The sequence below is a fragment of the Geotrypetes seraphini genome, chromosome 2 (assembly GCF_902459505.1).
Source record: "Geotrypetes seraphini chromosome 2, aGeoSer1.1, whole genome shotgun sequence".
In the NCBI taxonomy this organism is placed as follows: domain Eukaryota; kingdom Metazoa; phylum Chordata; class Amphibia; order Gymnophiona; family Dermophiidae; genus Geotrypetes; species Geotrypetes seraphini.
The window spans coordinates 262,973,331-262,989,647 of NC_047085.1; the positions used below are offsets into that span (position 1 = coordinate 262,973,331).

Here is a 16,317-nt window from a genome sequence, read left to right on the forward strand (position 1 = left end):
AAATGATCTACCAACAATAAAATTTTAAAAAACACAAAGCACACTGTATGCAGAGAAATGTTAATTATCATTTATATTCGGGGGGGAGGGTGGTTCAAAGAGGTCAAGGCAGATGACTTTAAAATATGCAATGTCACCTCAGTAACAACTTTACTAAACCGTGATAGCGATTTTTAGCGCAGGGAGCTGTGCTGAATGCCCCGCACTGCTCTCAACGCTCATAGGCTCCTTGCACTAAAATCTGCTACTGCGGTTTAGTAAAAGGGGGCCATAGTGCAAAATATAGACAGCAGATATAAATTCTCAAAACGGACACATTTTGATCACTAAATTGAAAATAAAATCATTTTTCCCACCTTTATTGTCTGGTGATTTCATGAGTCTCTGGTTGCACTTTCTTCTTCTGACTGTGCATCCAATATTTCTTCCCTTCTTTCTGCCTCCTGCATGCTTTGTTTCCTCCAGATTTCATTCCATTCCCCAACCCACATTTCTGTCCTTCCATGAGTCCAACATTTTCTTCCTCTCTACCTGCCCCCTCCCCTTTCTTTCTTTCTTTCTTTCTCTCTCTGTCTTTATTTCTGTCTCTGTCCCCCCCTTTCTTTCTTTCTGCCTCCCTGTCTTTTCTGTCTTCCCTTTCTTTCTCCCCAAGCCACTGCTAGGGCTGTCGTCTGGGAACAGGCCCCCCAAGTCACCACAGACGCCGCCGTTGCCAAGTTCTTCATTTTCTGACGCTGCAACAGGCCAGCAGCCTTCTCCCTAACGTCAATTTTGACATTGGAGAGGAAGTTCCGGGTCAGCCAGGCAGCGATTGGCTGGCCCAGAACTTCCTCTCCGACGTCAGAATTGATCGGCCCGGTAGATCGCGAAGGCATCGCGAGTCTATCATGGAGCCCGGGATGGGCTCTGCGATCGACTCGCGTTGCCTTCCAGATCTACCAGTTGATCATGATCAACGTATTGGGCCCCTGTTGTGGACATTAGGGATCAGAGATCACAATCTATCTATCAGCAGAAAAGCTTTGGCATATATTGTATCACAAATTGCTTTTATAAATGAAATATTATTTGAAGAATACAAGGATGAGTTTTAGAAATAGATAATGAAGCCTAGACTCTGGTGGGTGGATTATTATGTCCCTAAATGGTAGAGGTAACCTTTCCAAGGAAGCTGCCAAGAGCCAGTCATCAAAGTAAGAAAAAGCAACATAACTATGCTTTTCTAAATGAATGGCCACCACCATTAAGTGTTTAGTAAAGACTCTGGAAGCCAAAGAGAAGCCGAAAGAGATGACCTTCTGTTGGTAATGGTCAGTATGAAGGAGGAAGCAGAAATATTTTCTGCAACGGGGATTATGGTATATAAGGATTCTGTCCCCATATTCATAAAAACAGGCAGTTTATTGTTTTGTATAGAGTATTCATTGCCTATGAATTTACAAGATGAGATTGTGCTCTTGGACTACAAAATTATGCAACTGTAGTTCTCTCTTCAATAGGCTCCTTCAGAGCAGATGTGGATTATGGGACTATTCCTATTACCGTATTTTCACGCAAATAACACGCACCCGTATAAAACGCGCACACGTATATAGCGCGCAGAAATCACGATGATAAGCACAAAAACTTTGGTATAACGCGCTCACGATTATACCGCGCATGCTGCCCGACTCTCCGTTCACCCCCCTGACTTCCGTGCACTGCCTCGCCTCTCCGTGCGCTGTCCCGACTCTCCGTTCACCCCCCCTGACTTCCGTGCACTGCCCCGCCTCTCCGTGCGCTGTCCCGACTCTCCGTTCACCCCCCCTGACTTCCGTGCACTGCCCCGCCTCTCCGTGCGCTGTCCCGACTCTCCGTTCACCCCCCCTGACTTCCGTGCACTGCCCTGACTTTCCGTGCGCTGTCCCGACTCTCCGTTCACCCCCCCTGACTTCCGTGCACTGCCCCGCCTCTCCGTGCGCTGTCCCGACTCTCCGTTCACCCCCCCCTGACTTCCGTGCACTGCCCCGCCTCTCCGTGCGCTGTCCCGACTCTCCGTTCACCCCCCCCTGACTTCCATGCACTGCCCTGACTTTCCGTGCGCTGTCCCGACTCTCCGTTCACCCCCCCCCGACGTCCGATTCATCCCCCCCCCGGCAGGACCATTCGCACCCCCACCCCGAAGGACCGCCGACTCCCCGACAATATCGGGCCAGGAGGGAGCCCAAACCCTCCTGGCCACGGCGACCCCCTACCCCCACCCCGCACTACATTACGGGCAGGAGGGATCCCAGGCCCTCCTGCCCTCGACGCAAACCCCCCTCCCCCCCAACGACCGCCCCCCCCAAGAACCTCCGACCGCCCCCCCAGCCGACCCGCGACCCCCCTGGCGACCCCCACGACGCCCCCACCCCCCTTCCCCGTACCTTTGGTAGTTGGGCCAGAAGGGAGCCCAAACCCTCCTGGCCACGGCGACCCCCTAACCCCACCCCGCACTACATTACGGGCAGGAGGGATCCCAGGCCCTCCTGCCCTCGACGCAAACCCCCCTCCCCCCCAACGACCGTCCCCCCCCCAAGAACCTCCGACCGCCCCCCCAGCCGACCCGCGACCCCCCTGGCCGACCCCCACGACCCCCCACCCCCCTTCCCCGTACCTTTGGAAGTTGGCCGGACAGACGGGAGCCAAACCCGCCTGTCCGGCAGGCAGCCAACGAAGGAATGAGGCCGGATTGGCCCATCCGTCCTAAAGCTCCGCCTACTGGTGGGGCCTAAGGCGCGTGGGCCAATCAGAATAGGCCCTGGAGCCTTAGGTCCCACCTGGGGGCGCGGCCTGAGGCACATGGGCCCAACCCGACCATGTGCCTCAGGCCGCGCCCCCAGGTGGGACCTAAGGCTCCAGGGCCTATTCTGATTGGCCCACGCGCCTTAGGCCCCACCAGTAGGCGGAGCTTTAGGACGGATGGGCCAATCCGGCCTCATTCCTTCGTTGGCTGCCTGCCGGACAGGCGGGTTTGGCTCCCGTCTGTCCGGCCAACTTCCAAAGGTACGGGGAAGGGGGGTGGGGGGGTCGTGGGGGTCGGCCAGGGGGGTCGCGGGTCGGCTGGGGGGGCGGTCGGAGGTTCTTGGGGGGGGGGACGGTCGTTGGGGGGGAGGGGGGTTTGCGTCGAGGGCAGGAGGGCCTGGGATCCCTCCTGCCCGTAATGTAGTGCGGGGTGGGGTTAGGGGGTCGCCGTGGCCAGGAGGGTTTGGGCTCCCTTCTGGCCCGATATTGTCGGGAAGTCGGCGGTCCTTCGGGGTGGGGGTGCGAGTGGTCCTGCCGGGGGGGGGGGATGTATCGGACGTCGGGGAGTCGGCCGGGCAAGAGGGCTTGGGCTCCCTCTTGCTCCGATCGTGGATGCGGGTGCGGGTGGGAGCGCGTGCGAGTGGTCGTTCGGGGTGGGGGTGCGAGTGGTCCTGCTGGGGGGGTGAATCGGGCGTCGGGCGGGGTGGGAACTATGTTTTAAAACTTTCGTATACCGCGCTCACGCATATAACGCGCGAGGGGTATGCGCGGTAGGTAAAAACACGTATAACGCGCGCGTTATATGCGTGAAAATACGGTAGTTGCTTACTCTCAAAGCATGCTAGGATAGTAGTCCTTCTGTTTTCTCCTCTTGTCCCTGCCCTGAGATCAAGGCAACTAGCAATTCTCTGTACAGCTAATGCCTGCCTGCAGAAAACCACTGTAAACCCATCAAGTTTTCTACCCCTTAGTACTCCATGGCACCCAAGCTACAGTAGAAAACAAAACCAGAACCGCAGTATAATGTACAAGGTGCAGGAATTTAATTTAAAAAATCATTAAAACACATATAACATACAAAAAATAAATATAATAAAAATCCAAAAGCTGGTTCTAGTATTCATGTGGACCAGACCCAACACGGTCTGTGTTTCGAAGAAACACTTCTTCCTCAGTGCTACACAGGAGAATTTAACGCCTGTTCCATTTGATTTTTTTTTTTGTTTTCTAATCTGATTTTTTAATACTCCACGAACCATCATCCGGGACCCCTGAAGAAGTGTTTCTTCAAAAGATGGACTGTGTTGGGTCCGGTCCACATGAATACTAGGACTAGCTTTTGGAATATTATTACATTTATTTTATGTGTTTTATACATGTTTTTATGATTTTTTTTTTATTATTAAATTCCTGCACCTTGTACATTATACTGCAGTTCTGGTTTTGTTTTCTGTTTTGCTACAGTACCTCCTAAAGTACTCTACAGTATACTGTAGTATTGTACCAGACCTAGTACCATACTAAACCATACTGTGGACCCTGAGGGCCACTAGGTAAGGATAGAGCCCCCCCCCCTCCTTCAGAAAATATATACTATGAAAGATTTGTGAGATCAGGGTTTTGCATACACTGTAAAATGTTAAGACATAGAGCAGAGCTTTGCTATGAAATGAAATCCTTGAGAAAGAAATGCCATGTTTATAGTTTCTAAACAGGAGCAGCTGTAGTCTTAAGGTCAGAACAGAGAGCTAACTGTATCACACTTACTCATATGATAATGAAACAACAAAGAATGAATATTAATGGTGAATAAGACCTGTCCTCAGTGACGGAGTAAGCAATGAGTGTACTAGTGTAACCATTCCAGCGCTTAACCATGAAAGCTGAATAAGAAGGAGTTACAACTCATTTCCAGCTGCACACCTTCATAGAGCACGTCAGTGTGTATAAATCAATCGGTGACAATAATAAATCCAAATTAATATGTTGAAAAAAAATGTGTGGTTATTTCATTGAAACTGTGTGGCACTCTAAGGACCAAACCTCCTCAGCGTATGAATGAAGAAAATAGCACTTAGCTTTGTGTCTTCACACAGTTTAGATTGGCATGAAACGCGGTTACATTTATTCTAGTGCACCTCAGTGGAAGGTTCGACCAGGCTTGGTTTCAGGGACTCGATGCGCCCCTTCCTCAAGAACCCACTACTAAACAAGTAGATTGGTAAAGGATACTGCAGAGATTGAAGCAGGCGTTCAAACGTGATGAAAGCTCCTCCTCCCAGCTTTCATCACTGCTGACAAAGAACAGTCTTTTTAAACATGGAGGTAAGAGGAGGGGACGGAGGAGGGATAAAATAAAAGGTGCTGGACTTGTGAAAGGTGAGGTTGCTTGTGACAGTGGCGACAGCATGGGGGTTGTGGTAGTGATAGGGTGGAGGTTTCCAGGCAAGTTCAGAGGGCCACCAGGAAGAGGGGAAATGCGATTCATGTGTTAAAATTATTAACATGTTAATATTTTAAGGCAATAATCACTCTACGGAAACAAGACAGAAAGAAGATTGAGTCATTTTAGCTTTGACGCTGGAGAAGGATTTTATACATGTGGACCACCAGAAGAACTCACAAATCGATTCTGAAAGAGATCAAACCAGCTATGTCACTCAAAGCCCAAATAATGAAGTTACGACTGTCTTATTTTGGTCATATTATCAGAAGAGGAAGATCATTGGAGAAGGACATCATGTTTGGGAAGATAGAAAGAACCAGGCGAAGAGGGCGACCTGCAATCAGATGGTTGGACATGCTGAAAACAACCATGGGGATGACGTAGGAGGACCTTACCAGACCAGCACAAAACCAATCTCTTTAAATCTGTAATTCATCAAGTTGCTAGGACTCGAGCACAAGTCGATGGCACATAACTAACTAACTAATCACATTTAAAATGTGCTAAATTTGCAGCCCTAATAAATTCCTAGAGGTAAAATCTATAAAACATTATTAGGGAAGACCTCTGGAAAGCCACTGCTTATCCTTGGGGGTAGATAGCATAGAATCTTGCTACATTTTGGGATTCTGTCAGGTACTTGTGACCTGATTTGCCAATGTTGGAAGCTGAATATTGGACTAGATGGGACTTTGGTCTGACCTAGTATTACAATTCTTATGTTCTATGGTACCTCCTAGAAGAAGCAGCTGGGTCAGAAAGGAGATGAAGAAGCTAGGTCCTAAGAATGCCATTTATGTTGCTTAATTAGCGTAATAGTCTCCTACATCTTGTTTCTCTCTGAAGAGATTCTCTCCATAGCACGACATATCATCAGACGTTTCCATCACTTCATATTTTAGGGTTGAAGCCTAGATCCAGTGAGTCTGCAGGCATCAATACTAATTGCAGAAGCTATCAATGCTATATCAATAATATCATACATCACACAGACCAAGTATTTTCCATACTATTTCTCTTTGGCTACTATCGTGTTTCCCCGAAAATAAGACTTACCCCGAAAATAAGCCCTAGCATGATTTACAGGGTAGGTCCTAATATAAGCCCTACTCCCAAAATAAGCCCTAGTTGGATTGACCCCCAAAGCCCCTCCCGAATGTCTCTGACACTCCCCAATTTGCCGGCGGCAGCACTTTCTCCCCCCCCCCCCATGTGCATCTTTCCTCTCCTCACTCAACCCTTGCGCATCTTTCCATCCCTCTTTCCCATCCCGCACAGCAGAACCCCGCCGACCCTCCCACCATGAGGACGACATACCTCCATTCTAAACAGCAACGGCGGCAGCACTGAACAGACTGCTTCACGGCCTTCCCCATCATCAGTGACGCAGCACAGGGACCCAAAATTAATATGACAGTGTCTTATTTTCGGGGAAACACAGTAGTAATTAGAGTTTTTCAGCCTTTGCCATAGGAAGAGTATTAGCAAACTCCCACATTGTACACAATTTCACACAAGTAAATGCTTATATAGAACTGAGAGTATATATTATATGGGATGTTAGCATAGTATTCTGAAAATTATTGCTCCCAAAGGACTCCAATGTCCAAACTTCTCACCCTGGAGCATCTTGCCTCTTTTGAGGGTGAATTCAACCACCATAGAAGAAGGGAGTTGCTGCTTCACAATCCTAAGAGCCTTCTGGACTCTGAACACAGAGTTGGTTTTCTTGTTAATAGGAGGTATAGAAAGGGGTGTTTCCCATACTCTCATCTGTAGGTCCATTAGGATTCTGTGACTAAGCACTGTCATAGTCTTTGCGGGGGGAAGAGGAGTTAAGAAATTGGATAATATCCAATATTTCTGCCCTGGGCTCCACCTTCATCGCTAACATAAATGGGATTTTTTTTCAATGGAGGAGAGTAAACAGTGGAGTGCCGCAGGGGTCTGTACTAAGACCGGTGCTATTTAACTTATTTATAAACGATCTGGAAATTGGAATGACGAGTGAGGTGATTAAATTTGCAGATGATACTAAACTGTTCAAAGTTGTTAAAACGAATGCAGATTGTGAAACATTGAAGGCAGACAGATGAAATTTAATGTGGACAAATCTGAAGTGATGCATATTGGGAAGAATAACCCAAATCACAGTTACCTTGGGGGTTAGCGCCCAAGAAAGGGATCTGAGTGTCATTGTAGACAATATGATGAAACTTTCTGACCAATGTGCGGCAGCAGCCAAAAAAGCAAACAAGATACTAGGAATTATTAAAAAGGGATGGTTAACAAAAGTAAAGATATTATAATTCCATGGTGCGACCTCACCTGGAGTATTGTGTTCATTTCTGGTCTCCTTATCTCAAAAAAGATATAGTGGCACTAGAAAAGGTTCAAAGAAGAGCAATCAAGATGATAAAGGGGATGGAACTCCTCTCGTATGAAGAAAGACTAAAAAGGTTAGGGCTCTTCATCTTGGAAAAGAGAAGGCTGAGGGGAGAGATGTGATTGAAGTCTACAAAATCCTGAGTGGAGTAGAACGGGTACTACTGGATCAATTTTTCACTCCGTCAAAAATTACAAAGGGTAGGGGACACTCGATGAAATTGCAGGGAAATACTGGAAGTACAATTGATTGATTGAGATGAAACTCAAACACAACTTTAGGTAGAAACTTTGGATGGGTGTGGAGTACAACCTTATGTAAATGGTGGATCCGCTTGCAGACTCTGCGAGCAGATGTTAGAGAAATGAGGAAAACTACATTCCAAGCGAGATATTTAAGATGAACCATAGACATTGGTTCAAATGAAGGCTTTATCAGTTTAGCAAGTACCACATTGAGATCTCAAACTACTGGAGGTGGTGTGAGAGGTGGTTTAACACTGAATAGTCCTTTCATAAATTTGGAAACCACAGGATGAGCAGAGAGAGGTTTTCCATTCAGTGGTTGATGAAAAGCTGTAATGACACTGAGATGGACTCTAATAGAGGTGGATTTGAGGCCAGACTGAGATAAATGAAAAACATAATCTAGAATCAAAGACAAGGAGATGGATTGTAGCTCCTAATGATGAAGATTGCACCAAGCAGAAAAATGAGTCCACTTTTGAGTATAACATTGTCTTATGGCTGGTTTTCTGGAAGCTTTTAAGATGTCCCTGACAAGTTGAGAAAATGGAAGGTCAAATGAGGTCATGCCGAGAGTTACCATGCTGTCAAGTGTAAAGACTGCAGGTTGGGATGAAGAAGAGAACTTGACAGTGTATGAAGAGAAGGAAAAATTGCTGCTGAGTTGAAGTAGAAGGGAGAACCATGGTTGCCTGGGCCACTGAAGAGCTATCAGAATCATGGTGGCTGATTAGTGTTTGAATTTGAGAATAAGTGGAAATGGAGGGAATGCATAAAGGAATTTGTTTGTCCAGTCCAGGAGAAAAGCATCTGCCTCCAGGCAATGAGTAGAGTAGAGTCTTGAACAAAACTGGGCCAGCTTGTTGTTGTGGGAAGACGCAAAAAGGTCTACCTGAGGGGTTCCCCATTGAGAAAAAATTTGAGAGCTACTGAGTTCAGCATCCATTCATGAGGTTGCAGAATATGACTTAGTTTGCGAGAGCCTGGGTGAATGGGAATGTGAGTGTAAGCAGCCTTGAGGTCCGGCGAGCATAACCAATCGTTGTGATCCAGTAGAGGGTACAGGGACACCAGAGACAGCATCCGAAAATTTTCTTTGACAAGAAATTTGTTGACAGATCTGAGGTCCAATATCGGGTGAAGACCTGCCGTCTTCTTCAGGATGAGGAAATACCGGGAATAAAACCCCATGTTCTGCTTGTCCAAAGAAACCTTCTCGATGGCATTGAGAATGAGCAGAAAAGAGGACTGTATTGAGTTGGAAGGAAACGTCGTCTATATTTGTACCCCATTCACGTCCAGAAATTAATCCAAGTCAAAAACACCTAGAACAAGGCCCTTTTGACGAGGGAAGGGCCAGAAAAGTGATGGATTGCCACCCAGACATGGCTTCCGTCTCGTGCTTCCATCTCGTCATTGAGGCCTGTCCTTGGCTTCTGATTCTGTGTCACCCAGACATGGCAACAGAGTATTGGGGCACCTTACAGGGCACTGCTGTGAACTTCACAAAAAGGGTGCCATATAAAAATCTCACCACAACTCCCTTACAGGTCATGGTGAGCCTCCAAAACCTACTAGACCCACCTGTCTACCACCCCAATAGCCCTTATGGCTACAGGTGCCACCTATATGGCAGTACAATAGGGTTATGGGGGGTTTTGGTGGGTGCATATGTTTCACCATGAATGCAGTGGTTATAGTGGCTTATGGGCCTGGGTCCTCCTCTCTATGGTTCACTAGCCCATCCCCCAGACTACTTAAGCCAGCTCTGTGCAGCTCTACTAGGATTTCCTATGCCAGGTGCTGATGTTCTGGAGGCAGGTATACATTTTTATTCCAATTTTTATGGCAGTGTGGGGGGTCAGTGATTACTGAGGGAGTGTTTGGGTTATCTGTACTTTGTGTCTGCAGTGGTTATCTGGTCACTTTGGATACCTTCTGGTTTTAGATCGCCTAAGTCACAACGTATACATTCCATCTAGGCAGTCTCATTAAACTTACTTGCAGTACGACTAAGTCTAGGTCAGCCCACATCCCGCCCTTATCATTCCTCCTAAAATGCCCCTTTCAGCTCTGGGCGTACAGCAGCACTGAAAATGCCTAAGCTGTTTTTAGATACGTCTAAAACCTGTTTTAAATCATGATACTTGGATGACCTATTTTTTGATTATCCAAGTGCCGATTTAGGCAGGCTTTTAGATGTATTTTTGTTTTGATTTGAAGCCTCAAAGTTTCATTTTTACCAGCAGGTGTGGGGACAAAATTTATGAGTTTCACTTAAACCATATTACTAGTCCTAGCCAGCATAACACAATCTACCTGTTATCAAGTCTGGCCTCTAATGAAAAAAAACCAACTTGAATAATCTATAAGGTTACCTTGGTCCCTTCCAGCCTCATCAATATACAGGAATTCTTTTAATGTCTGAATGTTAAAGAGACCTTCCCGACACTGGTGTATGACTTTTTCTGACCCATTCTTGATAATGTAATCCAGCAGAGTCAGAGACTTGTAGACATGGCGCCAATTCTTCCCTTGATCATTCAGTCTTTTCCATAGTACACTCATAATCTCAGATAGAGAGGTTGCATGGTATGTTAGGTCAGCAATCTCTAACATTAAGGAGCTAGAAGGGCCCCAAGGGTCATTTGATGTTGCTTCCCTAACTTTTATCACTGCTACTGAATAATTTTTCAGAAAGTTTTTCAAACTCCTCCGGAGAGACATTGCTTCTGAGCCTTACAGTGAATAATAAAACAGAATTATCCTTCAATGTGTCTCTGTTTTATGATTTTCCATTTCAAATGGCTTCCATATTTCTGGAAATAAAAAGGCAAAATAAAGCAAATTATTATACATTAATCAATTCGGCAGTTACTTTATGGTGATTAAAAACCATAATAAGAAGATATTTGATCTTTGTAAGTAAAGCTAATTGATATAATACAAATAACACAATGAACAGAATTTTAAAGGAGAAATGGAATGAAAAAAGGTGAAATGGAATGAGACCTTAAAACGAGATATGACCTATTTTATTCTAAAGGAGACCAAAGATTAAGACTTTAGTAAAGCTGCTCAGGCCTACAGGGACCATGGTTGCAATAAATCTATGAGAAATGAATCCTAGTTATTGCTCAAAGGCTTGCTCTCTTAAGAATATACACTTGAGTTGCAATCTAGATCAGTGTTCTTCAACCTTTTGACACCTATGGACCGGCGGAAATAAAATAATTATTTTGTGGACCGGCACCGGTCCACGGACCGGCACCGGTCCATGGACCGGCAGTTGAAGAACACTGGGCTAAGTCATGGGCCAGACCCGCCCATCTTCACCCAATCTCCGCCCCAGACCTTGTCCCCATAATAGTACTAATTGTAACACCATTTTTTCCATTCATTTTTCATACACACACACACACACACAATATAACTATATTAACCACAAAATTAAACTACACAAAGCACAATGTATGCTTCTCAATATTCATTCCTACCAGAGCACAGATAACCCCATGCAAATAAGGGACCAAAAACTAAAGTACTAATAAATACAAACAAACCCTAAGATGCAAGACTCTGCATGCAGTACAACCCCAGAGGAAAAGAAACAAATGTATTTCTTCCTGAAAAGACAGCAGATGTAAATCAATCACTAAATTAAAAATAAAATCCCCCTCCCGTTGTCACCCTCCCTCCATGTTGTGCCTTGCCTTCTGGCCTGCCCTCCGGTGTTATCCTCGGGCCGGCTCCCTCTTCCTCAGTGCTGCAATGAGCAGCGTCTCCTCGCGTGTCCCACGCCTTATCAGGAAGCCTTCCCTCTGACGTTGCGACATCAGAGAGAAGACTTCAGGTTCAGGTTGAGATGAAGTTGGCGCTCATTGGCTGTAGGGGGCACTATAATGCGTTAATGGAATGGATAGTGTGCAGGACATGGTGCAGTATTTTGTGGGTTTTTTCTACGTTACTCCAGCTTTTCGTATGGTTCTGGGTAAAACTAGTTAGAAGTACATATGAAAGTTAAGGCTATGCCCAATAGAAACGTACGGAAAAGTGGGCGCATGAAAATCTGACTATGGATGTAGCCAAGGCCAGAAAAACACCTTTACAGGTTAATATTAAGGAAAAGCATAATAATATTCTCTTTAGGTATTTTGCTGTTAAACCAGGGCATAGAGGAAATCAGGTATAGGTATACATAATACATAGAGGTATTAATGACTCCATCTTGTATTAATGACTCCATCTTGTTTTCTGTCTTTCTGTGTGTCTCTTCTTGGGGTAAAACATACTGCAGTTTCCCGCCTTGAGCCTCATGGACTAGGCAACAGCCTACGAGGGATTGTCAAGCACTTGGAGGGCATGTCAGAAGAAGCGATCATGGAACTCAACCTGCCCACTGGCATCCCTGTTTACGAGCTGGACAAGAACCTCAAGCCCATTAAGTCTATGCAGTTCCTGGGGGATGAGGAGACTGTCCGTAAGGCCATGGAGGCTATGGCTACTCAAGGCAAAGCGATCAGAGTTCATTAGAAAATGAGCTTCAGACAGCAATTCCTCCTCTTCCTCCTCCACATACCCAATCGCTGTATGCTTAGGAAGTCTGAAATATGGCTGTCAGTAAGATTGCAAAAGTACTTAGCAACTCATACTGAATAATTAAACCCCGTTTAAAATAAATACAACAGCATGGATAATGATAGAACTAAATGGACCAGCACCTTTTTTTAGTAGACATGTTTACATTTTTCCAGAATGGTTACTTTTGCTGAGTAGTGAGTTGGATTAAACCCTATCTCTAATCCATCTAAGTAGGTTTATGCACAGTTTACAAAGATTTGGCTCCCAGTTGCATTATTGGTTAAACTTTCTGTGTAGTGGTATAGAAGAATAAAGTTAATATTATTATTATTATTATAATTGATAACAAGAAATGAGCCTTACAAAAATTTCATGTGTTAGTAATATTTGACAGGCTCATATTTAAAATAAATGCAAAAAACAGGCATAGATGTGTGCTGTTACTTTCAGTTTTGCTCTGACACACACACGTTTGTTCCTTCCTATCTGTCTTTACAATTTGTGAGAGCCTTCTGCTTGTTAAAGAAGACAAAACCATAAGTTTAATGTGAAAAATTGACAAGAAACTTCAAACCTTCTAGGCTGCTCCTAATCTAGGGAAAATCTTTCTTCCAAATAGGCCATTACTGTATTTCTTTCTATGCATTCCAGCATTCCTGTCTGTGCATTGGAAAGGAATACTTGACTTCCGGTGACGTCACTAACCTCGATGGTGGGTTGAGAAGGAAGCGTTGACCTCGGCGGCTCCGAACCCCCCTCTATGTGAAGCTTAAAAGATACGGAAAATAAAAAAGGAAAAGCAGTATTTGAAGACTCTATAGAGAATTGGGAGAAAAGATGCCAGTGAAAAAAAAAACCCCGAGGAGAGTCGCCCTCGGGAAGGAGGGCAGGAAAGAGGCAGTCTCCGTCGAGAACTGGGAGCCGCCCACGAGACACCATGTGAGTCAGGAAAGAGTGTGTCAGAGGAGGAGATAGAGCGAGCAACTCTGCCCCGGAGGAGACATGGTGATCCAGCAGTTTTTTCCATAAAGGAAGAACTCCAGCAGTGGGCCCTGGAAATAAAGAGCGAAGTGGCTGTGGTGAAAGGGAAAATTAAAGATGCTGTAAAGGAAATAAGGCAAGATTTGGCGGACCTATTGGGGCGAGTGGCGGAAACTGAGCAGCGAGTTGGTGAGCAAGATATATTGCTGAAAACAATCGGTGGCCAGGTAGGGGACACTCAAAAACAACTGAAAGACTGTGTAAATCGTATAGAAAACTTGGAGAATAGATCTCGGCGGCAGAATTTGAGGACACGAGAAGTCCCTGACACTGAGGTATTTAAAGATGCTGTGAAAGTGACACAGGAAATATTTGCCTTTATGTTAACATCTGAGAGCGCAGAAGAAACCTCCCTAGCCACAGTGAAAATAGACAGGGCCCATAGGCTAGCAGGTTCCAGAATGTCTGAAAAGCCTCGGGATATAATTGTTTGCCTGCATAATTTTGTGGATAAAGAGCAATTGATCCGCAAAGCCAGAGAACTGGGTACGGTAACCTGGCAGACTTATAATATTGAGATATTTCATGGCTTATCTGCTATCACTTTACAAAAGAAGAGGGAATTGTGCCCAATTCTTACAGTGTTGAAACAGAAGAACTTGCGTTATAAATGACTGTTCCCATTTGGCCTTCTAAGAACAATCAATGGTACTCATAAGAAAGTTGTTTCTGTGACTGACGCAGAGGATTATCTAATTAAGGAGGGCCTGATGGAATCAACTGGGCCAGTTACTGGCTCAACAGCATTACAAAAATTGGAAAAGTATCGTTGGCAGGAGACTACTGTTAGATTCAAGAAAAGGCAACAGGAGGAACAGCAATTGGAGCCGGGGCAGGAATCTAAGGGTGTTTTGGCCCCTGCCTCATAGTCAGATTGGTGCAGGACTGAGGACCATGATACAAGGCATTTGATTGAAATTAAGAAGATGATAAGTTTTCTATTTGAGTAGTTTGGATGAAGTAATGAATATGATTGGATATGGATGTGAAGGGTAAGATTGGGATGGGTGAAATGTTGAAAGGGAGGGGGGAGAAGCTTGAAGTTTGATAAATTATATGGAGGTGGGTGAGAGAATCACACGAAATCTTGGAGGAAGGGATGGAAGGCGGAGGGGAAAGTTGGGTAATGGAGAGGGGAGGGGACAGGACAGGGAATTAAGGAGGCCTGGGGATGGAATTGTAAGATCTGTAAGAATAGGATAGTTGAGAATGAAATGAAAAGGTTATTGAAGGAATGAATGGAAATAAAATAAGGTTGGGAAGTTTAACAGCCTGTTTTACAAAGCCGCGTTAGCGGCTGCCGCGCAGCAACAGCCCCAAAGCCCTTTAAATCTCTATGGGCTTCGGGGCCATTACCGTGCAGTAGCCGGTAGCGCAGCTTTGTAAAACAGGCCCTAAATGTGAACGGTCTTAACATACCTCAAATGCCAAGAGGGGCATAATTTAAAAAAACGTCCCCTTTCGGCCTAAGGCCTTAAACATTGAAAGCAGAAGCAGGGAAAATGTCCTTTATCAAAAAAAAAGTCCAAAAGGAGGGTTTTGTTTTTTTTATAATGGCCTGCCTCTACGTTTAAATGCTCAGACCACCACTAAGTCTACACTTACACCATATCATCAACCTAAAAATAGCCTAAGTCCCAAACGCCCAAAACAAGGATTTTTAGGCAAAGGAGGAGCCAGTCCTTCGCCTAAAAGCTGGATTCTGTAACCGGTGTCTGTCAAAATCAACACTAGTTACAGAATCCACCCCCATCCTACAACGATCGGGGCAGGAGGGAGCCCAAGCCCTCTTGCCCCGATGAAACCCCGAACCCCTGACTATGATCGTGGCAAGAGGGGATCCCAAGCCCTCTTGCCCCAGCGACACCCTGAACCCCCAATTACGATCGGACCAGGAGGGAGCCCAAGCCCTCCTGCCCAGGTGAACCCTCTACCCCCACCCCCACTAAAATATGAGCAGGAGGGATCCCAGGCCCTCCTGCCCTCGACACACCTCCCCCATGACCGCACCCCCCCGAACCCCTGATCGCCCCCTGCCAACCCCTCGATCCCCCCAATCCCCCCGTACCTTAAAATCGTACGGGATCCGGCAGGCCAGCCATCCCTTGAATGGCTGGCCTTAGGGTCTGATTGGCCTAGACGGTTCAAACCCCACCCACAGGTGGGGCCCACCTCCCGCCCTTTCCCCTCCTCTAAAAACGTCTCTTTTCGCTCTATGCGTTTAGAGGCAGGGGAAAGGCCTAAGCTGGTTTTAGATACGTGTAAAACCAGCTTTGATAATGGGTACTTGGACGATCAGGCTTTTTGATCATCCAAGTACCCATTTAGGCCACTTTTTAGACTTTTTTTTTTTTTTTTTTAAATTATGAACCCCCAATTGTTTTTAAAGGAGATGAGAAGGTTGAATTATGATATTTGTTACGTACAAGAAACACATTTACAAAAAATGGGAGAAAGGATGATTCGTTTTAAAGATTACCCGGTACGAATTTGGGCTTCCAATAAGAAGGAGAAAAAGAAAGCAGGGGTGAGGATATTATTTGATAAAAAATTGAAAGTCCTTACGAAGGCTGAATGGAAAGACGATGAAGGGAGATGGGTGGGGGAGTTGAATGAGAAAAAGGTAACATTTGTGAATTTGTATGCTCCTAATATTAACCAAGGGAAATTTTTTGAAAAACTTTTGAGTATAATTTTGAAAACTTCAGAAGGATTACTATTGGTGGGAGGGGATTTTAACTTGGTTTGGGATCATTGTTGGGATTCTACAAGTAATAAACTAAAACTAAAAAAACATTTAGACGCATTAAATTTACTAGATTGTTGGCGGATACAACATACACTAGAAAAAGATC

General features: G+C 45.4%; 1 protein-coding gene across 1 annotated transcript in view; it reads right to left on the reverse strand.

The window, feature by feature from the left end:
- Window positions 1–10,408, reverse strand: part of ENTHD1 (ENTH domain containing 1) — an 89,767-nt gene extending 79,359 nt beyond the window's left edge. The window contains exon 1 of the mRNA XM_033932830.1: window positions 10,219–10,408. Within this exon, the coding sequence (XP_033788721.1) occupies window positions 10,219–10,408 (190 nt within the window). The remainder of the gene's footprint in view (window positions 1–10,218) is intronic.
- Between the last annotated feature and the right edge of the window lie 5,909 nt (window positions 10,409–16,317).